The sequence below is a fragment of the Drosophila melanogaster genome, chromosome 3R (genome assembly GCF_000001215.4).
Source record: "Drosophila melanogaster chromosome 3R".
NCBI classification, from domain to species: domain Eukaryota; kingdom Metazoa; phylum Arthropoda; class Insecta; order Diptera; family Drosophilidae; genus Drosophila; species Drosophila melanogaster.
The window spans coordinates 31,444,509-31,468,159 of record NT_033777.3 but is presented as its reverse complement, the minus strand read 5'-3'; the positions used below and the strand labels follow the sequence as shown (position 1 = coordinate 31,468,159).

Genomic DNA, 23,651 nt, shown 5'->3' with positions numbered 1-23,651 from the left:
CCAAGCTGAAGCCAAAGAAAACCGGCTAACTGGACATCAAATGATCTCGAGAACATCACCTACGTCGCTCACTCTGACCACCAATCCGCAGACTGTGCCAATTTCCAGCGATCAGCCGGCCACACACTCCATTAATCACGGCCAGCCGAATTGGACAATGGCTTCGAGTGGAGATCTTCACAATTCATAACCGCAGAGTTTTGCCAACGTACTGACACATTTTCGTTTGGTAATTACGGATGGGAAGTGGCTATAAATTAACCTTAATTGAATGCATTTGACAGAGTCTTTTCTGGTGGGAGTCTCGGGCAATGAACTGGAGCAGCGACGCCTCTAATAAGCCCATTTAGTTAGAGGCTGAGAGGTCGGGCCTCTTTTGCCATTATCGTTAGCCCATTTCTTGGCTGGCTTCTTGGGCCCTTTGTTTTTCCCGGCCAGAAAGTGAATCTGCCGACCCACAACTTCACTTTCTGCAGTTGCCAATCCAAGAGTTTTGGCGGCATCTTTGTAGACCCTGCACAAATTACCTAGGTTTAATAACAACCATCGTCGGCCGACCATTTCCATTTTTACTAGGTGTTTCTGGAGAGTCGTGACACAATGGTTTGACCTGGCCGCACAGGGAAGTGACCCACGGGCACAGCCTTCGACATTTAAGTCAAGTGGATTTCATGGGGAGCAGGCTCTGTTTTTGGGGCTGGGTCGGCGAAAGCTAGTCGATTGAGGCAATCAATCGATACTTGGCTAATGAAAAGCACAGTTCCTTATGAGTTGCGGATCCTAATCCATCCTCTTGTCACTTTCTTTTTCAATCACAGGATGGAATTTCCAAGCGGAATGCATTGAGAAGCCAGCCAGCCAGCAGTGTATGCTAATTTGGTTAGAAAGTAAGTGCACACGGCGCATATCTAATTGTCCCCCACCTTAGTCCAAAGAAGAAGATTCCCGAACAAGTGAAACTGCCCAAATATGGCAACTGCAACTGCATAAACTGCAAGTCAAATGCAAGCCAAGTCACTTTGATGCGAAGATGGAGAGAGGGTTTATGGCTTCGGCCATAAAGCACGCAAATGTGTTGGACTCGACCGCCTTTGTTGGCCAATTGCCCATATATTGCCCATAAGCGCGCGGTCTGCGATCCGATTTTCCAGCATAAATTTGTGTAAATCTTTTTCGGCGACTTTTGTGGTCTAGCCAAGCGCTCGGCCGAATTGGCCTCCAATTGTGCCTGCTTTTAAGCAAATTAGTTACATATATGACTGCGACTGTTCTTCCAGGCCGAGCCAACAGCCAAGTGGAGCACCGCGCCACCGCTGGCAGAAGCTTTGGCCACTGGCCACCTTTCACTGCTTTTCAAATGTCGCGCCATTGTTGCTGTTGCGGCATTGTTTGATAAAAGTGAAGATAGCACTGGGATTGAGAGAAAACATTCGGAGACATGGTGTAAACAGCATTCATATCTCCGCCTGATCTAGTTTGAGCGGTCGGACAAGCGGCAAATAAACAGCGGCGATCCTAATCGATGACAGGAGACCCGCCATGTCCTCCAAACTGACCCATTGTCCCATCCTGACCATTCAATTTGCGGAGCAGGTGGAGCCACTGGAAATAAGCATGCATATACGAAATACAACGTAATATATGCATTCTATACATTCTGGTGGCTCACTTCGCAAAACTCCTCTGCTTCAAGTCTTTTGATGAATATCACCCTCTGTTGAACTGTGCTATCATGCAATCTGGAAGTTTTTTTTGTAACAAAAATATAATTTGATTATCAGGAGAACCCGTAAGAATTCGGTAAAAAGAGCCCCGAATTACAATCAGACGGGCTAAGTGAACAACCACGAAAACTCATGAAGAATACCCAATCACCTCTTTGATTGGGGTAGCAAAGCTCCTGTGCACGCATTTCCGCCATCCGATGTACAATTCCCAGTTCCCGGTTCCCTACTCCCGACTCCCGACTACCGATAGCCGGCTTCTTGTTAGCGGTCGATTATCGCTGCTGCTCCGAGACCGGCAATCATAACCAGGTCTAATTAATACGTGTGCTTTGGGCATCTCACACCCAGAAATACGCCCCCAGAAAAGAAAAACAGATGCAGATGTATACATTGTGGGCCATATGCTAATTAGACGTACTCGCAGCCACTTAGTGGCTAGAGATACATATCTCACTCGTCTAATTGCTGGTCACTGGCCACATGCATTTTGTGGGTTAACAGGTGACGTGGGGCCTTAAACTCAAACTCAAACTCAAACCAAAAAACGAAAACCGAACTGGAAGGCGGCAACCGAAACAGAATTTTCCCTATGACCGCCAGCGACCGCGCCCCTTTTGGAATGAGCGGTATTGTATAGAACAAACGAATAATTAGCATAAAGAAATGATTGCACTAATTGTGGCATGAGAAACGCCAAGCACGGCCCAAAGTGTGGGAAATGCAAGCGATCTTTCATTAGATGTCTCATTAATGGGGGAGCATCTCGATTTTGGCTAATTTGGGCAGGCGGCTCCATAAATTATGCAATCTGAGCGAACAGGCTGCAAGCAGTGAGCTGCACTGCAGGCTCTTTGAAGGCGCCGCCTGGGATTCTCACATTTGTCAACCGAGTTTTAGGAATTTCGAGGCAGCCAAGCCAGCCAGGCCAGCGAAGTGGACAAGCTCCATTCAATGCTCCATTCAAATGGGATAAATGGCTCCGCGGGGATTAACTTGTGATGGAGGAGGCGGTGGATCCAGTCTTTCCAGACCTTTGTTGCTGACCCGGCATTTGCTTGATAAATTTCTTAATTTTAGGGACTGGGTTTCGCCTAATTCCAGTTTGTTTATGGTTACCCAAGGAAGCTGCCATTTAGGCGGTTCCTAGGCTGCGCCCCGGTTGATTTGATCTATGAGCGTGTCCACAGTTGCCACTTGCCGGCGTGCCAGCACATAAATTCCCAATCTTTCATCGATTTTCCACGGCAGCAACATCTACAGCTGCCGAGGATCACAGATCGCGGATCGGACTTGGGAGATGCAAGTGGAAGTGGAAATGGAAATGGAAATGGAGCCGTGTTCATTTGCACACCGCGCAGGCAATTTCACAGATTTATCATCTCTTTGCCAGCAAGCATCGTGCGGCTGAAAAAAGAAAACCGAATTTATTAATATCCCAAATGTGAGCTTCGTTGGCACCGGTAATATAAAAACCAGTTACAAGGCCAGCAATTTATGGATTCGCTGGGCGGCAAAGGCTTACGCACACTGCCGTTAGCCCAATTCACTTTTCCCGCCTAGGCATGGACAGAATTAAAGCCACAGCCGAGGGGCATACCTAATTGGATGGATCAGATCCCTAGAGTGGAACTCGGATAAGTTGTTGACTTATCGCGTGCCGAGATGCCATCGCCATAAGTTGCGCTTTGCAGCGGTTTAGGGGCTTAGAGAGATGGGACCCGGACTGGGCAAATAAATTGCAAGCTGCCGGAGGCGGCGGAGATCCTCTCCTTGGCATGCAAATGGCGATCAAGATCGCGATGTTTGCGTGGCCTGTTATGAGTCAATCAGACGCCTGCCTACATTGTCACCATCACTTGGTTCGGATACGATCGCTGTACCGCCGGATGACTGCAGCGCTGGCTGGGATGCCTGCAGCGCCGATTGAAGATGGCTAGATGGGCGCTGGAGATTGTTGCGATTGCATCATAAAATTTAACTGCACAGCCAGCCAATTCCAGGTCCAAAGAGCCGAGTCAAAGTCATTGCATAAATTGGCAGCACTGCCGTGCAGAAGCTGCTGTTTCTATCGATGGGATGGGATGGGATAGGATGGGATGTTTCTGGCATGGGATCTGTGTGTCTTCATGGTTCTTATAAGGCGCCGCCTGGGCAAAAAGGGGTAGCCCCATATGCTCCTCCATTCAGATGTCCACTTGGCCGAGATGTTTATGAGTTGACGAGGACAGGGAGGCCGCCCTACCGGTGGGTCCTTCTCTCATAATTCTCATAATTTCTAAGGTGACACACACTCTGCATGGGCTGGAAGGATGGTTTACTGAGCGAAAGACATGAAAAGTGCCGCCAGGCTTAATTTTTTGAGACGCGGCATAGCTGCATGTCTGCGGAGATCTTCTTCACCAGAGGAGTAATCTCCTTGAAGGACTTGTTGTTCTTGTCCCCCAGCAGATTAAATATCACACTCTCGGAAGTTGCTATGTTGCAGCCAATGTGACGCAGGCGCTCCAAGGCCAAGTCCCGATCCTGATTGTGACGCGACGCACAGCAGTCGGCCACCAGCCAGACATCGATTTCATCATTTACCAGGTCGAAGGCCGTCTGCTCCACACAGACGTGTGTCTAAATCATGTGGAAGCGGGGTCATTTTGCTAAACCAATCCCTAACTCAAGCCATAACCCACCTCCAGACCGAAAAGCACCACCGTCTTGGGCTTGCCACCGAAGATATCAGTCATACTCTTACGTACCGGCTCCACCAGCATAGAGAACATGGTCTTGGAAATATTGGCACAGGCATGCTTGATGTCCAACTCACAAACGGTCTTGCCCAGCCTCTCGGGATACTGCTCGGTGACCAGCAGTGGCACTTGGAAGACCTTGCCGGCTGCCAGCTGGAATGTGAATCCATTAGAACCCGACCATTATCCTGTCACTTCTCGCTGTCTCACCAGTTTAGTAGTGTTTTCGATGAGCGAACTTAGCAGCGGAATGGCCGGCTTGAACTTCTCCTGCACGTCGCACAGCATGAAGAGCGTTTTCGAGGGCACCAGGCGGTACAAAGCTGGTCCTCTGACTTTGCTCATGATTGATTCTGGGTGTGTAATAATGCGTAAATGAAATATTTGAAAACTTAAGGCAAACGGTTGCTCCGTTTGAATTTGGCGCTTGGCTAGCGCCACCTAGGGACTACTTCACGAACTTTCTACTTCACCAAAGTGGCGGGATGGTGAGTTATGGCTTAAACAAATATACTTGCTGTATATAACTGGAAAGTAACCAAAAGTAACAAAATGATAATAGGTCCGAGTTTGCCTGAAAATGCTTCCTATAGCCGTAAGATTTACAAAAGTTGCAAACAAAACAGCTAAATCAGGCTTGTTGTGGAACGGGAAGATTTTGGTATTCTATGCGGAAAAAGAGGAGACCACACTGCCCGCACTAGCATTCGTAAATCAAAAATTAAAAATAAATCAAGTAACAAAACGTGCGCGTTGCCGATGCGATAACCGCGAGCACCGATTCCTGATTTTTGATTTCGCTCCCCGGAAGCCACCAGTACCACCTGGTGTTGGGAGTCATTCAGCTGCTACACAGCTGCGAAAGGTTAGCTTGCGGCAACCACCAGTTGCCCCCAAATTCACCAAAACTGCTGATGGTTATGGTGATGGGGATAGTGATGACTGCCCAATCCCTTCCTCCCGACGCACTCCATCTGGCGGTTTATTGGCACAGGACCAGCGGACAAGTCGCTGTCACGCTGCGGCCCAACTAATTGCAGTCGCATTAATTAAGGCACACTCAAAATTGCCCAATAACCGGCCGACAGATAAGCAGCGCGATTAATTTCTTGCCGGGCTACACTTGTCAGCAAGAAATTCAACGCGAGCGCCCAACGTTTATCAATGGGGCAAGCGGCGGAGGGAAGCCCCAGCCACCGATGTCCCCGACTCGAATTAATCGACGATGTCGCGGACGAGGTCCCCCCCCCCCCCTCCGCCAGACTGCCACGCCCTTGGCCAAGTACACTGCACGAAAAGGTGACACCCTGATCGATAGCATCTATTGAAGTTATGTTTAACTCGGTCTGTTGGCAATTGTTATTCGTCAGGATCACTCAAATTACATATAAGTGTACCATTCGTGGAAGTCGGACTGTGTTCTTTTTGTGTACCGCCTGCTCTACCGGCGCCATTCTCGGCACTCTCGCTCGTCTGCGAAACAAACTCTTCCGACGCCCCAACCGTGAGGCTCGTTCAGTTGCTAACCGATCCGTTTGCCTGGCAGTCGTTGTTAGGGAGCGTTTAAAGCTACGAATTTCAAACCGAAACCGAAACTGAAACTGATCGCCTTCGATTAATAACTGATTAGTTGGCAGCGATTCGCCCACTAGTGGTCCAAGTGGGTTGCCCGTCTCCCTGCTTCTTCCTCCAAAAAGTGCACACATTAATCGGTAACCCTTTCCAGTTTCAGCACAATCCCCTGGAGAGATGAGCCTGCAGTCGATCAAGTACTCGCGGGGCAGCCTGGAGATCCTCGACCAGCTGCTCCTGCCCGGTCAGTCAAAGTACGTGGTGGTGCGAGGAGTGGAGGATGGCTGGAAGGTCATCAACAAGATGCAGGTGAGAATGCCTAGGCCAGCGCCTTTTCCTGCCTCCCTTAATAGTCCACGTTCCCCGGCATATTGCCATTAAAATGCCTGTTGGTACATTTCCTAATCTGCGCAACGATCGCTTGCTTGTCTCTTGTCGCTTGTCGTATGTCCCTTGCCCGGCTATAAATAACGTAATTGAAATTAAAAATTTAAAAACGCTTGCCAAAAATAAAACTACTCCGCGCACGTCACTTGGCGATCGGTTCCCACTGGGCTAATGCCCCAACAAGAAGATGATGGCCCATGGCCCATTGGTGGCCGATCGTTTATGTGTGAGCACGCGCCTTGTCACGTGGAGCCTCGCCGTTTTCCATGTAAGCTATTTACTCCGCCTTTTGCATCGTCATCTGATAAGCCAAGATAGGCTGACCCACCTAATCTGTCTGCTCTTCGCTCTTGTTTATGAATAACGACAATATAGCAGCGAAATTATTGCCCCAACGGTCTCATTTGAGACATGACAACAGCATGACAGCCTGATATTTTAAATATTCTCATTTAGCATCTTGATTGATCACGACTATTAATGGGTACTCGTTTCATATAGTCATGAAAAGTGGGTGCGTTTAAGGGACCATTAAAAATAAAACAAGCAATTTAAACTAATATTTTTGACTCTTTGAAGGTGCGTGGTGCTCCGGCCATCGCTATCGTTGGCTGCCTCTCCCTGGCCGTGGAAATCAACCCGGAGGATTTTGAGAACAAGAAATCACTGCGGCAGGAGATTGAGGGAAAGTTGAACTATTTGGTTTCCGCCAGGCCTACGGCGGTCAACATGAAGATCGCAGCCGACGAGCTCATCACCCTGGCCAACGAACTTTACAAGGACGAGGCAATCGACGTGACCCAAATGAAGCATAGGTAACCTCCTTACTGGGCTACGAGACGAGCACACAAAGTTAACCCCCTTCTGTTTAAGATTTCTGGACGCGACCGAAGCTATGCTAAAAAAAGACATTGCCGATAACCGTGCCATTGGAGCGAATGGAGCCCAGGCGATCCTACAGGGCGTGGCGAAGGCAGGTAAAGCGCCCGCTGGATCGACGGGATCCGTCCGGGTGCTTACCCACTGCAACACGGGTTCCCTGGCCACCGCCGGGTACGGTACAGCTCTGGGAGTGGTCCGCCAACTGGCCGAGCTGGGAAAACTGGGTGAGTACTTAATAGAGTTTGGTACATTTATTGATTACTTACGCACTTTTGCACTTTTCGCTCTAGAGCACGTTTATTGCACAGAGACTCGTCCTTACAATCAGGGAGCCCGCCTCACAGCCTACGAACTGGTCCACGAGAAATTCCCCGCCACTCTGGTTCTGGATAGCATGGTGGCGGCTCTGCTGCGGGCCAAAAATGTGGCTGCTGTGGTTGTAGGAGCAGATCGTGTAAGTAAGCCTCTTAATGATTAACTATTTTCGATTAATGGTTTCTTCCCTTCCTTAGGTGGCCTCCAATGGCGACACGGCCAACAAGATTGGTACCTACCAGATTGCCGTGGTTGCCAAGCACCACGACGTGCCATTTTACGTAGCCGCCCCTCTGACTTCCATCGATCTAGCGATTCCCGGAGGCGATCACATCATCATTGAGGAGCGTCCCGACCGGGAAATGACGCACGTGGGAGAGCACCGCATCGCTGCCCCGGGCATTAACTGCTGGAACCCCGCCTTCGATGTGACCCCTGCCTCTCTGATCACAGGCATCATCACGGAACGCGGTGTCTTCAAGCCGGCGGAACTGAAAGAGGCCATCACTAAGTTGCTAGAGTCCTAACCGGCGCACAGAAGTAGTTTACACATGCACTCCATACCCCCAAAAAAAGAAACCGCAGAAACCAGAGCACGCGCGCTCGGAATAGGCATTTTGCCAGCTGAGTTTTGTATACAAACGTTTTCCCGCCTGCCAAGCAGATGTGGGTCGATCCGTTGGGAAGCACAACGCACAATATACCTCCTACACATGTAGCCCCATTTGCCAGTTGTTACCCTACTGGCGCATTGTTCCATTGACTTTAAAACTGGTTGCGATTTGGGTGTGCTCCACCAGAAGGGGCTGAATGGGCGATGGCTTCGTTCCGGTTTCAATTGTTGCAGCTCCTAGTGGTTCTCAGCCAAGGTTGGGCCAACCTCAACGTGCAGAACAACTATAGAAACATGATGGTCCGACTGGCCACTAACAAGGCAGCGCTCGCCGGTATTCAAGTCCTCCGCGAGGGACGCGTGGAGGTGAGCTTTGACTTTGGCGCCTCATGGGGTACGATCTGCAGCACTTCGTGGAGCATGCGGGAGGCAAATGTGGTGTGCCGACAGCTAGGATTGGGCTACGCTTCCAAGGCAAGCCAGGGAACGGAGCACGGGGATAGCCGGAAGTATCCCTGGGGCATGGTGGGCACTCTGTGCAGGGGAACCGAGCGTCGCCTAGCCGACTGCATCCGGGAGTCCCACTACCCGAACCTCTGCAATGCCAGAAACCATAATGTCAGCATTGCGGCCTGTGTTAGCCATTCGGCTGACCTGGAGATCGGACTGGTGGACATCGAGAGAACCGCCCGCCTGGAGGCCGTGCCCATGTCGCGGCTCACATGCGCCATGGAAGAGCACTGTGTTTCCGCCGACGCTTACGAGATCCGAAGGACGAATCCGCACGCTGCGAGGATACTGCTTCGCTTTTCCGTTAAGGCTTCCAATGTGGGCACCGCCGATGTAAGCCCATACGCTAACTACAAGGAATGGGTATGGCACCAGTGCCACAGACACTACCACAGCATGAATGTTTTTGCCACCTTTGATGTTTACGACCTCAACTACCGGAAGGTGGCCCAGGGGCACAAGGCCTCCTTTTGCCTGATGGACAGTGAATGCCGGCCAGGAGTACGGCAAAAGTACACCTGTGGCAACACCACCCAAGGTACGTGCACCTGTGACAGCTTCTAAGGAGTCACTAGTAACCCATCTCCTTGCAGGCATTTCCGTGGGCTGCGCAGACACCTACACCGATGTGTTGGACTGCCAGTGGGTGGATGTTACCCGAGTTCCCATCAACCGACGCTACATCCTGCGAGTGGCCCTCAATCCCGAGTACAAGCTGGGAGAGATATCCTTCGAGAACAACGGAGCTGAGTGCCTTCTTGACTACACTGGCGTACGGCAGACGACAAGGATTTTCAACTGTCGGCGAAAGCCGCTTTGGTTTAAGATTTGATTTTGTGTACAGTTTAGAAAGTAAAATAGCGGTATGAGCCATCTCTGGTGACCTCTTAGATACTAAGAATTTCCCGCCTGCCAATGCTAGATGGCTGGATCATTTGAAATGAATACTTTAGGGCTTAGAATCGTAATTAATCTGTGTACTTCAATAAAGCTAGTATACTTTTGGGGAGTAGCGGTTTCTTCACTGCCAAACAATAATTCTTGGTATACTTTTGGGAGCCGCAACAAAAGTCGAACCATTATTTTATGCGGCATACTTTTCTGCGGCGCCGACACACTTGGGTGTCATACTGCAGTGCATACCAGTAGGCGCTGATTAGTTTTAACTTTGTTTATCCACCTGCTGTTATTTCTGTTCGCCTGGTATTTCAATTCAAACAAGCCGTCAAATTGGCCGACAGATTGTCAAATCGCAGTGCCCATGTAGCAAGTTTTTTGATTTTCAATACCAGGCGAACATAATTTGTAGCAAGTGCCTACCAGCTGGTAAAATTTTCTTAGAATCAACCGTTAGTTTGCAAAAGCGCACTCCCAAAAGTATGCAATTCTTTGCAACCATCAGAAGTGTATTCTTTGGCGCCAAATTTAAATGGCTTACCTAGCATACCCAATGGGCAAAATCTTATATTTCGTCCTTTACTTTTTAACCTTGTCTGAATGAAAAGAATGAAACGCCACACAACTTGATAGTTTAATACGTTTATTGTTTTTGAGTGTCCATCTCTTGACTTTTCGGTTGTATTTTGTATTATTTCGCTTACAGAATAGATTTATTTATGTATGTATATCTGGTATTTACGATGCTCTATAAATATGCCTTTAATTGCTAGAGATAAATATTTCGGCGCTTGCTCAGTTTGGTTTACTTTATGTAGTCGTGGTGCTAAATTGGATTTGGAGCTGATGCTGATGGCGTTTGCTGTTTTGAATGCTGGTTGGTTGTGCTGTTAGTAGTTGTTCATTATATGCCTTACAATTTACTAGTTGTGCCTAAATCAAGTGAATTGAAACTAAGACGTTCAGCTGGCGCGTTCCATGCTGCCAGCCAACCGGTTCGATAATCATAATTAATTTTCATACTAACATAATAAATTCTCCAATTGGTTTACTTTTGTTTCTTTCTTTGTTGCTAATTGCTAATTACAAAATGCCTACGCTACTATTACACAAAACTTAGACGCTAGCTGACATCGATATCTCAATGAATTTGCATTAGTTAGCATAACTGCTGCTGCTGTTCATTTAATTACGTGACGAAACAAATATCAGTAATAACGTTCTTCCATGGGAACCTTCGGCAACTTAAACTTAGGCAACAGAAAAAGTAAAAGAACGATATGAAAAGCTTAGCAAAAGAGTGCGGCAATAAAACTTAGGAGTCGTATAAATAATTAAAGATTTTACATTTACATCTGATTAGGTTGCACGCTTGTATCGCATCTACGCATGTACAACGTAGTAGCATGTGTTAAGTATTTGTTAAAAATGCATTCAAGTTTTCGAGTATTCATGTCATTTTCTTAACTTACAAATGCTAACTAGAACATCTATCGTCCAACGCTGTCCCGTCGATCACAAACTACTATACAAAAATTACATATTACTCAGCCGTCTACGTAGTGCTGTTCCTGCCCATCCGCCGTTGTCCCGCTTCTGGCGACGCGTGTATATTGTATAGCGCTCGTATTTAAGTAACATTATTTTTGGGTGCTGTGACAAACTGACGGCCTTAGCTCTCAAAGTGGTATAGTAAGTGGTATTCTTGTTACCACAATTACAATTAATTAACTCTCTAATGTGTGCTCAATGTGTGTGTTGTTTCGGTTAGGAGTCTTTTTGAAACATTTATAAATATATATTGTGTGTCGAAATCAGCTTGAACAACTTTCATTAGAAAATTTGATGTAAAAGTACAATTTCAAAAATGCTTCTTGCGCGTCAACTGAAGGATAAACCGATGTAGTTTCGGTTTTATAATTAGGTTGTGCTCTAAAGTTATTATGCTCCTGCTGAACTCTTCCGATCCGGGGTAACTGTGCGCAATTTGTGCTATGTGTCGACGTCTACGTCAGGCGTCCGCTTAAAGGCATCCTCGACTGATCTCTGCTATCAGCTTTCGACCGTCGTGGAGGACACGCTGTGACTAGTGGTTAACAGATGCTCCGGAATGGGTATGGGCTGAGTGCGAGCCGGCTGCTTCTTCTGCAAAAGGGATTCAGTTATTACAGGTACTTGCTTTCAGGAGTAAGCTGAGTCAAACAAACCTTCCGGCGAAAGGGGAAACAGCCCGCCTTGTCTGGTTCGGGCGCTGCATTAATTTGCAAATCTGGCGTGGGACACTCCTCGGGACCAAAAACATTCAGTTCCCGAAAGCACTCGGTCTCCATCATCTCGTTCTGCCAGGAAATGGACACGGAGCCTGTGTTGAATTTCGTATAGAAATTCGTGTCGGATTCGTCGATATTGACGCCCTTCACCGTAGAGAACTGTTCAATATCGAGCACATCTTTGGCGTAAACGGCGTGCGGCTGTGGATGATGGCAAAACGATTAGGTTTCGAGCTTCAAACAGTTATTTCCAATATCACGACGGCATGTATGCAAATCGGTCGGGTCAACTCACGTCTGGCACAAAGGGTGGCTCCAGCATACCAGCCTCCAGGCGACGCCAATTGAGCTGGGTGGAGTGGAAAAACGGGTGGGCCATCACATCCTGCCCGCCCATGCGACCGTTGCGGCAGCCCAGGCGCTGCTTTATCGATTTAGCTAACAGCTGTTGGCACATTGATTTGGCTTCATCATTAAACTTGCTTGAATACTTTTCGGGGTCCTCCTGTGGGGGAAAGAAGGCTTTAGCCAAAATCCATATAATACTGATGGTTATGACCGACCTTAACGCGCCTGTCCACCTCCTCGCGCTTGACCTTCTCCTTGCGCATCCGGAACGGCGCTTGGCCCTCGATCATCTCGTACAGCAGGCAGCCGAAGCTGAACCAGTCCGGGGAGAAGGCGTACTTCTCGTTGTCGATGACCTCGGGGGCCATGTAGCCTATTCGATTGGGAGGGAAATAAAGTAGCTTAGCTGGGCGCATTAATTTCAATCAGCTTAGCGGATACTTACCCACTGTGCCCACCCGGCCGCGCACCATCTCGCCCTCCGGTATCTCGACGGCCAGTCCCAGGTCGGAAATGCGCACATGGCCGTGATCGTCAAGGAGGATGTTTTCCGGCTTGCAATCCCGGTAGACGATGCCCTGCTTGTGCAGGTGCTGCAGTCCACAGGCCACCTCGGCGGCATAGAAGCGGGCACGCTCCAGTTCAAAGCCTGGTTCGCCGCCCATGTTGTAAATGTGGAATTTCAAATCGCCGCCTGCAAAAGGAAAGGACGTTGATTGTCTTCCTCAAACAATGACGTGTCCTGGGAGCCTGATTGGTTGACTGACTTGCTTTGGCTTTTGTGTACAAATTCAATTAGGTCGTGGATTGACGGACGGACAACTGGCAGGATGACTTCGGCATTGTGCCAGCCGCTTGAATGCCAGGAATTTAATTAAAATTGCAAACTCAATCATCGCTGGGATAACACATGCATTTGTTATCGTTTTAATGAATGCATGCAAATGCCAGACTGTCGGATAATTGGCAGCGAAGGACACGGGATACATAGCTACATGAATGCCATCGAATGGGAAACTAACTGGATTAACCGATAAAAAGTCCCAGCACTTAATTAACCCTAACTGGCTGCCAATGGACATCTGTATTGGACATCTCTTGAGCATTGGGCAACAGAGTAACTCGATAACACCCACCATTCATTATGGTCAGCACCAGGCAGAGGGCGTCCTTTGTCTCGTACGCGTAGGCCAGATTGACCACGAACGGCGAGTTGATTTTCTGCAGTATCTGCTTCTCGATTAACACCATCGACTCGCCCTTGCGCTTCTTGATGCGCTTTTTCTCCAGCTTTTTGCACGCGTACATTTTCCCAGTGGCCCGCACCTGTGCACAGAAAGACGGGGTGTGTGTATGAAAACGAGGTCAGGTGGCCACAGGTGGCTATTTTCCTGGCTTACCTGACAGGCGCACACCTCGCCGAAGCCGCCCTTTCCGAGCACCCGGTACATGCGAAACGTTTTGTAGGTGATGGGCTGCGCCTCAAGCCACTTCCATTGCAAGTATCTGGTTGGGCGAAAATAAGGACGGAAAGTTATTTACAGTTTTTCTCAGAATTTACTTCAGTGTTAAGTCAAAAAGTGGTTATTATATCGCTCGATCCTTTCAGACTCATCAACATATTTTAAGAATTCTTGGACGTACCGGTGAAAATACATAGAGCTCTCAAACTCCCGGAACGGTTCGCCGGCCAGGAACGCCTTAACCGCGTTCACACACTGGGCAAAGATGTCCTTGCCGCCGCTGTTGAGTTTGTTACGCACTTGCGCAATGAGATCATCGTTAAGCACGTCCAACACGAGTTCGTCAGGATACCCGCCCACGGGGACACACTTTCCGCCGCCGCCTCCCTCTCCGCCACCACCCTTTTCCGCATCGTCATGGCCCTCCTGGCACTTGACGCTCTCGTCCCCGTCGTCCTGGTGGCTGCTCCCGTTCCCAGTGGCGTCGTCGCCGTTGTGATTGCGCGTGTCCAGCTTCTTGTGATTGATGTCGCTGCTGTGCTGCGAGTTGTTGCTGTTGTTGATGTTGTTGCAGTTGTTGGCGGTGGTATTGTTGCAGTGTTCAGTCTCAGCTGTTTCAGTTGGATTGGCATTGCTGCTGTTGAGCAGCAGCTCCTCCTGCGTCTCGGCGTCCAAGGCGTCGCCCCCGCTGCCGTTGCGCAGCTCCAGCTGTGCCTCGACATCCAAGAAGCGACGGCCGATGTCATGGCCAATGAATATGCGGTTCGAGATGTACTCGATCTCGTATCTGAAAGGCGGAAAGCGAAAAGATTAGCCGCCTGTGACCTCAGAGCCTTTACAGCACCACATACTTGACCACCTCATCCAGGAAGGTGATGTAGCGAAAGTAGACGGGCCGTTTGTTCTCGCAAAACAGACGGAAGAGCTCACGACCAATGGGTTGCTGATCTATCACGTAGCCATAGCTTATATCTGGGGAAGACGGAGAATGTCAGTACAAACTATGCATTTGGCACTCCCAGAAAGCTCACCTAATTTGTCTTTCAGGTTGATGCATTGCGATATGTGTGGGAATTGCAATATTTTGCGCCATTTTTTGCTCTTTCCCTTGTTGCTGTCGGAACCACCTGCAATGCAAAGAACAGAATTCAGTTGAGACGAAAGTCGACAAACATTTATTAAGGGCAAACAAGGTCTTGGGATTCAGTAGTTCAATCGGAAGCCACAGCACTCAATTGGCATTTTATGAATAACAATTTGAATGGAATTCCTAATTCCCATCTCCGGAGCAAACACTGTGATTTCCCTGGCACTCGAGTGCAAAGGTAAAGTGAACGTTTGCTTGCACTAAACCAGGGGCTGGGAACGTGATTGCATTGATTGCTACTCCGCTTCCACATCCGCATCCAATCGACAAGCTGTCCTTCTTTCGTCTGGTTTAACGTCATGCCGGCAATTCTTTTTTATTTGCACTAGCTACAAGCCATAAAAACAATATTTCCAATGCGAAATGCATAAAATGCATTCACATAAACAAGACAAACAAACTGCATTGAGTCCCGTCTGTTGATTCGTGACTCGTGACACTTGGCTCGGCTGTAGGAACGAAATGAATCAGTTTACGTGGCCACTCGGAGGTGAGAGATCGTCTGGACCTGGACAGAGCTTAACTCAATCTTGGGGGCTTATTACACTCCTAGTTCCGTCGCCAAATTCAAGTCGTTCGGTATTGACCCTTCATTTTTTCTTCACAAGTGACCACACAAAAGGCTCATTACACTGAATAATTCACTATATCATCCATTCGCCCTCAACCATTCCTAGTCCTTTCTCTCAGTGCCAGTCAGGCCAGTCGATAATAGTGGAGCCATAAAATCCAGCAAGAAAATTAAGTGGATAGCCAGGCGTCTGGCAAGGAACGGAATGGAATTGAGTGGAGTGGAGTGGAGTCCAGTGAGAGGGCATAAATGTCAGAAGCAGTCAAAATCAAGTGCAAAACGTAAGCGAGTTCGCAACAATGTTCGGCCGGAAGTGGATGAAGCGGGTGGAACAGCAACACAGCCAGTCAAGGAAACTGGGTTAATATGCCCATCGCATAGCCACAGTCGTGGCCAAAGAAATAGCAACGAATTTATGTCCTACATCCTTTGCTCATTGATTCAATATCCAGATAATGGCACTTGGAATCCCGTTTAATTTACATCTACTACATTCATATTTTCGTCATATAAGCAAAACTACTGGACCACCCGGGAAAGTATGCTATACATTGATCAAAGGAGTAATTTTACTACAAAGTAGGTGTGTTCTTGGCGTGAACGCAATCTTGTTATTTGGACTGCCTCGTTTGCTGCAAACACATTCGTTCTTTGGGGCTCTGAGCGCCAAATGCATACACAGACTTGTCTGGCCACAGAGCATTAGCCACTTATTTATGCTGCCAACAGTCTGCTGCCAAAAGTTTTGGCCTGGCTTAAAGTTTCCCTGACGAAGGATCCCCCAGTGCGTGAGCATTTAATTTAGTCTCAGTGCAATTATGCAAAAATAAACTCGCAAACTTTGAAGGGCAGCAGCAGCGGCAGCGGCAACAACAGTCGTAATTTCCATGGAGGCACCACCACCACCTGGAGGATGAGGTTGCTCTGCGCTTAGCTAAATGAAATTACCCGCTAAAGTTTCGGAAAAGGGAAAAGTTAACCCTAAGCCGGCGCTGCTGAGTGCTGGAGCAAAACGAAGCGTTCGAGGGGCTCGCCGAAGTTTGGCCAAGTAACAATTAGTCAACAGACCCGGGCACTGAGCAAATATAAAATGTGTGGGCCAAGTGCGCGCTCGGATTATGGGATTATAATGCCAATCCTTGGATATATTCAGTTTATTAAATTCAAGCATCCCGATATGGTAGTACATATATCGGTATTCTCAAATGCTATCGGTGTAATAAACTTTTTGGTCGTTAGTGCTCTTTAAAATTGAACTTTCTTTGACTGGCATTCGTCTCTTCTGACCATAACCACCACCGACGTCACAAAAGTTTGTAAAGTTCTTGGCAATTATTTGGCGAGGCGTAAAAACAGAAACAACGCCGCATCTCAATGAATTACGAAACTTGCAGGAGGACGAGCGAAAGTCAGGAAAACATTTTCAAAACAAATAAATCGTATTATGTGAGCGCTTGGCTTTCAGCACAGTTTGCTGGCTGGCTGATATGCTTCATGTGGATGTGCAGAAGGAAAACAAAAATAATGGGCGGTGGATGTGGAGGAAAAGTGCTATAAAAACATATTAATGAAGCCATCGCAAGGCTAATTTGCGGTTGATGGCTTTCCTAATTAAAACCAATCAATAAGAAAAATAGCGTCCCCATCTTGGGCTCCGGTTTTCACCCTTGCACCAAGTCAAGCGGTTACAAATGCAATTTGTCAGCCGGAGGAGCGACTGAGCGGAGCGACTGCCAACTGCAATGGCCGCAATCCGGCTATCTAATTGAGTGTCCGGACGCAGGGACCCAGCGCCAGGATGCGGACGAGCATAAGGATAAGTACTCATCACTGGAGAAACAGCGGCGAGTCCTCTCCTTATTTACGACTCAACAAGTTGACACTAGATGGCCAAGGGCCGTCGAAATAAAAGGAAATACAGTTTACATTAAACGTTCGCTGATTTATGGATTCGCATTACAAGTTTTTGGTCCGAAACTTTTATGGAGCTCGAAAACGCTCGAATCGTTATGATCAATTTTCCCGCTGGACGCCAAGAAGTATGTGAGACAATTTATAAGTGCCAAGTTGTCTCCTACTTTCGTCCCAGCGTAATTTGATGTCATTTTTCACTGGCGAGCAAAACCAGGAGGCGGCCACCAACTGTTAGTTGCAATTATTTATGGCGAGCCCTCCATTTTGGCCAAGTCGTGGTCCAAGGTTAAGTGCGTGCTAATAAGCTCACGGCCAAGGCCCTCAGGGAGCCATCGCAGAAGGCTTTCGATTGACTGGGGAAATCTATTATGGGGCGGTGAAGTCCAGCCGAAACGTGAGATATGCCCAAGGGAATCGACAGCGCGGTAATGTACATCTTCGAAATGAACAAAGCCGCTTCAATAAGTTGAATAATAATTTGAAAGTCTATGAATAGGAGTCATATGCAAGGAATTCCATCTACTGATGGGTCTCGAACAGGCTGATGTGCGGATAATCCTGCTGTTCACCCCGCTTAACCTCTATTTGCCTTCGCTTTGGTAACCGTCTGGGTTTTGGTTGTTAAAAGTTCAGACAACCTCGCACGCAAAACATGTATTAAAGCAGCGACCAAAATGTTCGACAGCAGTTTTTACACATTCGCTAATGCAAAACAAACACTGGGGCAGTCGAAACAATAATGTACGGCGAATCGGGGAGCGTTCTGACGCCGATTTACCTACAGCGAAGCGCACATTAAATTAATTATTACTGTTAAAAAACCATAAAAATTCAAAATAACAATAAAAAGCCGTAAAAGTTACGCCGCCGGCAATCGAAAAGTTGATTGGCAGTCGCATAACGCCGCTGCCCCACCAGTCGATGGGTGGTGGGCGGTAGGTGGTGGTGGGTGGTGTCGGGAGTGGTTCAGTGGGTGGTCGACTGAGGAGGAGGTGGCTCCGAAGGAGGGTGAGAAATAAAAGCAGACGCTGCCACATGAAATGCATGTAAATGGGCCTTTGATTGGCAAAGGCACTTAATTGCTGGCTGCAGTCCCAGGACCGTAGCATGGCCCCCACCCCCTCAAGGTCGCAGGGCGAGTGGAAAAGCCACGCACGGAATGCACATAATGCCACTTTGAGCATTCAGCCTTGTGAAGCGGGACTGGCCAACTAATTAAATGCGTGATAAAATAATTATAGTACATCAGGTACACACCACACACATATGAAAATCGATCTAGGGCAAAAATCCACCCAAATTCAGGAACAGTTAATGGATGGCCCGGCTATTAACTGAAATTTATTATGGCAATGTACGAGGAGCCTGAAACCAGAAATTCTCGCTAAAGTAAAGCGAGCATGCCAAATTAATTAACTTCAATTTCAATCCAATATTAGAAGCGGATCGACTAAGTAGCCATACATCACTAGAATGTGCTGAACTCACTGGATGGTTTTAAGAAGCAATCATTCCACAGCACAATCAATTGTTTTCTGTGTAGCTTACTTGCAGTTGAACATTTAAAATACCCCTCGAGAAACTCAAATATTTTCATTAAAATTCCAAGCACACTCGCGTAAAAACAAAAAGTGTGGCTGTACAAATGGCATCATCGAAAGCGTCGGAATTCTTTCTCGAGTGGCCAACACACATCGGCGGATGGAGATAAAAAGAATTACACTCTATTTGTGGTGCTTTTTCGGCAGCTGGGCAATAGTTAAATTAGTCTGGATGGGCCATAAAACAACGGGAAACGTTATAGGATATTTTATTGCCTAGCATTATTAATTTGTTTTATTTCGTTTCCACTTCGAAGCGGCCCTGGAATTGAACTGGAAACCTGGGACACACAATTTCCTGCTTCGTTTGTCTTTCATTCGTTCAAGCTTCATTTGCTCGGGGAAGACACAAAATTGGCGCCATTCGTGGCCGTTTTTTAATGGCTTCGTCGGAGTGCAGAAAACATTTAACTTGGAGGGCAAACTATTAAGAAAAGTTGATTCATTGGCGCCGTCATTAGACCGTCTTAAGTCCGGCAGGACCCTACATCAAATGGCCCGAGAAATGGTTTAAGCCCGGCTACTGATACTGTTAACTTAAGGGCAAAACTTTGGGCCAGAACCCCCTAAAGTCGCATTCCATTCGAACGTGTCCTTTGATGTCCTCTACACGTTCAGCTCTACTCATCAGCAAACGTATCAAAAATGTGAAAATGTCGGGCGAGCAAGTTGAGATGCACATATGAGCCCTAATTTATTCATTCAAAAACAAAGTGGTCGAGTTGCGCTTTTGCCTTCGACTTGGATTGTGCCTGAGTCGCGCTACTTGGCCAATAAATGGGCATAAACTGGCTCACACCGTTCCGTTTATATGGCGCACATGATGTCGTAAAACGCACAATAAACGAAACGTAAACATGGCTGGGGAAGCGTGCTTAAGCACCACACTGCGTATGCGTAATGGCACCCGAGCGAGTTACGAGCTACCTGAGAATGTCCAGAGACAATGGCCCTCTGGATGCTGGATGCGCAAGGAGTCCTGGCCACACGATTTCTCTCCTAATGGGCAATATAAAAACTGATAAGGCCGGGCACATCTTCTGCGATTCTCCTTTTAATTAAAGCCCGAAAGCTGAATGCAGAGCTGCAAATATTGACACAACCGACTTGACATGGCCGGCTGGGCTGGTAAATAGTTTGTGCAACCGCCGCGGGACTCAAAGGCCCGAAAGCATTGTGCAAACATCAACAGGGGCGGTACTGTGGAGAATGACCACGCCCTCGCGTCCCTAGCTGAAACAAAAACAGTGAAAACACTGCGGTTTGGCTTTGTTTCAGCTGAAAAACATCATCCGAACTGGCAGTCAGGCGCACTGCGCCAGACTTTACATCAAAATTTATACATTTTTCCTTTTGCTTCTGGAACGAACTTGCGAAATGGATTTTTGCAAATAGAGAGGCAACTACGTGATGTCGGCTGTAAATAAATGATGTGGTCGCTTTTATGGCGGCGGATGTGGGTGGGATTTGAAAATCAAATGAAATCGAAATGTTTTTGAGTTCTGGCATTAATATTGCAGAGGAAACAATGCGGATTGGGAATAGAGGGTATAGTATATGGTCTTTAGCAAACAGGACTGAAAAACAAGCTTGTTCGTCAGTGTCATTCGCTTAATTTAAATTGCCGCCGATTTTCTCATTTCATACTAACTATTTTCCTAGTCCAACTAGTTGTGAAATAAATTTTATTTTCCCATCAGCAATACGACATTTTTCCCACTCATTATAGACACCGCCATTTTGCAGCTTCTCTATGCCATTTACCAGTACAAAAGTGCAAAAAATTGTACAACTACTCGAAAGTTTTTTAATTTATTAAATTAGTATTATGAGCGCGGTTCATTTCACGCCAAACCCTTTGAATCCCGCACTATGCACTCTGCATCCTCCCTGTCGCTCAACCACTCGAGTGCCATAGTTTCCACGCCCCTCCGCAAAATACATAATATATCCTGGCTGCAACGTTCAAGTGCATTTCTCGTTATAATAATTCGCTGTCGTTGTCGCTGTCGCTGTTGCTGCTATAAAAACTGCACAAGCAGAGAGGAAAGTAAAAACTAAAAAAGGAAAACTTGTATCCTACTCAAGGAAATTGTCGCTGCATGTTTGAGTGGGTCGGCGGGCGCCTCCTCGAACTTATGTATACATATATATATATATATATATATATATACCCGCACACAAGTTTAGCCTCTCGGGTACGAGTATATGCGCCTGCTACCCACAAGTGGGTGGGTATACTAGGCTATGTATACGCGTACATACATACATACATACAGCATCAGTCGAGCAGTAAACTCAAGGGCTGAAGGCTGAACCTGCTGGCTGTGGTTGCTTTTAGACTCCTGTGACATTGTGTTTGAAAATATATTTCATGCCGGCGGCTCCCCATTTAGCACCCAGTTTCCCAGCTTCGAGTTTGCCGCCATCCCCAGTTCTGCAAATTTCCACTTTCCATTTGCGAAGGGTCTCTGCCTGAATTCTCATTTCTTGCGTAAATTGCCCGGCAATTATAATTGTTGTTTTCAGAATAACACAATTGTTTAGCTGGCTGCATTTGCGGCTAGGAGAAGTTAGCAATTAGACTCACAAGTTGATTGCCCAACAGCCGTTTCAATTTCACTCTGAATTCTGAAATAGTATCTACCTAAACTGATTTTGGCCACTCAGGTGTGCGTTTTTCTCTGCAGATTGTGTGGCAACTTAACGACATTTGCAGTCGTAAAAAGAATATTGGTAAACATTTTTGCAGAGCAATGCAAAGCGTACGGAAACAGACAAAACTTTGCTCTGCATCGAAATTTACAAGGCGAACTACGAGTATTTAATAAAATGAAAACTTCAGCAGCAACTTTTAGATGTAATTGGTTTAGGGAAACTTTAGGGAAATGTCAGCTGACTTTAGTTGGATAGAAAACGTAAGAAATTAATCCTTGAAGTAAAACTCTGGAAAGTAAGACAGAACTTAAAAGTAACTTAAGTTTAATAGATTGCACTGTGCTTGAATACAAATATAAGAATCCTATTTATAAATAGGTAAGTTATGTTCGATATCAGACATCCGCCTTTAATCACAACTAGCAAACAACCACTCTTCATTGGCCCTTCAACACTTTCCTCTGACTTTGTGTGCCCAGCGCTTCCTTCCCGTTCCTTTCTGCCATGGAAATGTCCTTAGTATCTACTTTTTGATTGCGGAAACGGAAATTATGGCCAACACTCCCGTCGTTCGGTTTCGGCACTTTGGCCTTTCGCTTTTGCGTTGCTAAATGTTTTTCAAACACTTTTTGCGTCGGCAATCAGATGGAGAATGCAGTTTGTTGGGCGGAACGACACTGCGGGTCTGTTGATTTTGCCCGGGCTAATATTGATTTTCGGTTAAATTAGTTTATCTAGGAAAATTGGCCCTATGCCATGACTTGTAATTACTTCAAGCCGACCTTTATGCTCCCCGTTGGCCAAGGGCAATTGGCCAGCAAATTGTATTAACCTTGTCGGGCACGCACACAAAAAGAGTGAAACATACATTTCTACATATATGGCTGTCATACTCGTAATAATAATAATAATGAAAGCATGCATCAGGCCATGTGACAATGTTGCTTTGGCATCTGCTCGTTGGCCATAATTAAGCGAGTACAAGCGACGCGAAATTGAAGTTGAGCATCCGAGAAAATCCCACTACGTCGTGTTGAAAATGTATGAAATGTAGAAAAAAAACAGGACCGAGTGCCGCCTTATTAAATTTCGATAGAAAAAACCACAAAAGTGAATAAAGAAAAAGCAATGAAAATCAATAAAACGTATTCAATTTCGTTCTGACTTTTTTTCACCTCCCATTTGATTAATCATACGCCGCGTGTGCCGCGGTTGAACTCATTATCATTGCATCGTTTCGATGGATGACAATTTGGTACAAATGGCGGACTGGCTTTCGGCCTTAAACTCCGACAAGTGTTGCCAAGGACTTTGACCTTTTGATGGGCGGAGGACACGGAGGACCACGTGGCTACGTCAAGGACGAGCAACACATCAAAGGCTGCTGTTGCCGCCTTTTGAAAGGTCCTCGAAAGAGACCCAAGAAGCGTATCCTTCAGGCGCTCTGCTTCGTTCCGCTCCTCGTCTCTTGCTTTCCTGGATTCCCTTCTGAAATTTGAGTTGCTCGTCTTCTTCTTGATAATTAAAAGAAATAAAACCAGGCAGAGTACAAATAAAAGCCTGCTTATAAGGAATTTGTAATGCAAATGCTAGCGCCGACCACACCACCCCCAAGTGTTTCTTTGGTGGCCAAAAACATTTACGGAACGCCGCAGATGAGGTCGGGACTTGAAATTGCAAATTGGATCAAAGGCATTGCACGTTCCTCTCGCCATTCTCTAGGCATTAAAGTGCAATTTCCTTCGCCGACCGAAAAACCATTCGGCAGGCACACAAAAATAATACAGATAATCAGGCAGAACTTTTTCGGCATTCTTGGCCAAAAACTTTTCACACAAAAGCGAATTGCAACAGCAACAGCAACAGCAAAAGCAGAAGCAAATGCGACACATGGCGCGTGTCTCGCATTACAACTTTTGCCAAAGTGTAGTTTGTACATAATTTAAATAATTCTGCCCAGCGCTGACAGTACGAACGTGCTGCTCGTGTCGTGATTTGATACTAAACACTGAAGCACTGAAGCACTGAAATGCTGAAA

The 23,651-nt window shown here is 46.9% G+C and overlaps 4 protein-coding genes across 7 annotated transcripts in view; 2 read left to right on the top strand and 2 right to left on the bottom strand.

The window, feature by feature from the left end:
• Window positions 1-4,025: 4,025 nt before the first annotated feature.
• On the bottom strand, window positions 4,026-4,859 carry CG11333 (uncharacterized protein). Its single transcript, NM_143612.4, has 3 exons — window positions 4,676-4,859; window positions 4,409-4,618; window positions 4,026-4,346 (listed from the first exon to the last, which is right to left on the bottom strand). Exons 1-3 carry the CDS (start codon window positions 4,808-4,810, stop codon window positions 4,077-4,079), a joined length of 615 nt encoding a protein of 204 aa, NP_651869.1. The 5' UTR covers window positions 4,811-4,859; the 3' UTR covers window positions 4,026-4,076.
• A 263-nt stretch (window positions 4,860-5,122) lies between these two features.
• Window positions 5,123-8,338, top strand: CG11334 (uncharacterized protein). Of its 3 annotated transcripts, none has more exons than NM_170551.3 (6): window positions 5,123-5,330; window positions 6,192-6,346; window positions 7,004-7,239; window positions 7,298-7,530; window positions 7,597-7,760; window positions 7,819-8,338. In NM_170551.3, exons 2-6 carry the CDS (start codon window positions 6,215-6,217, stop codon window positions 8,146-8,148), a joined length of 1,095 nt encoding a protein of 364 aa, NP_733430.1. In that variant the 5' UTR covers window positions 5,123-5,330; window positions 6,192-6,214; the 3' UTR covers window positions 8,149-8,338. The 3 variants fall into 3 exon arrangements, with proteins under 3 accessions (NP_733430.1, NP_001263144.1, NP_651868.1); NM_001276215.1 differs by lacking the exon at window positions 5,123-5,330 and adding an exon at window positions 5,693-5,764; NM_143611.3 differs by lacking the exon at window positions 5,123-5,330 and adding an exon at window positions 5,982-6,125.
• Loxl1 (Lysyl oxidase-like 1) lies at window positions 8,291-9,780 on the top strand. The gene is made up of 2 exons (NM_079868.3): window positions 8,291-9,282; window positions 9,338-9,780. Exons 1-2 carry the CDS (start codon window positions 8,439-8,441, stop codon window positions 9,574-9,576), a joined length of 1,083 nt encoding a protein of 360 aa, NP_524607.1. The 5' UTR covers window positions 8,291-8,438; the 3' UTR covers window positions 9,577-9,780.
• Window positions 9,781-10,286: 506 nt separating this feature from the next.
• Window positions 10,287-23,651, bottom strand: part of Gprk2 (G protein-coupled receptor kinase 2) — a 52,629-nt gene continuing 39,264 nt past the window's right edge. The window contains exons 4-13 of one of the 2 annotated variants that reach the window (NM_057519.4): window positions 14,754-14,849; window positions 14,574-14,694; window positions 13,904-14,509; window positions 13,660-13,765; window positions 13,396-13,585; window positions 12,705-12,953; window positions 12,475-12,632; window positions 12,207-12,416; window positions 11,849-12,112; window positions 10,287-11,786 (exon numbers count right to left, since the gene is read on the bottom strand). In NM_057519.4, the coding sequence (NP_476867.1) occupies window positions 11,694-11,786; window positions 11,849-12,112; window positions 12,207-12,416; window positions 12,475-12,632; window positions 12,705-12,953; window positions 13,396-13,585; window positions 13,660-13,765; window positions 13,904-14,509; window positions 14,574-14,694; window positions 14,754-14,849 (2,093 nt within the window). In that variant the 3' untranslated portion in view covers window positions 10,287-11,693. The remainder of the gene's footprint in view (window positions 11,787-11,848; window positions 12,113-12,206; window positions 12,417-12,474; window positions 12,633-12,704; window positions 12,954-13,395; window positions 13,586-13,659; window positions 13,766-13,903; window positions 14,510-14,573; window positions 14,695-14,753; window positions 14,850-23,651) is intronic. The other variant, NM_001276214.1, reaches the window with a different exon arrangement.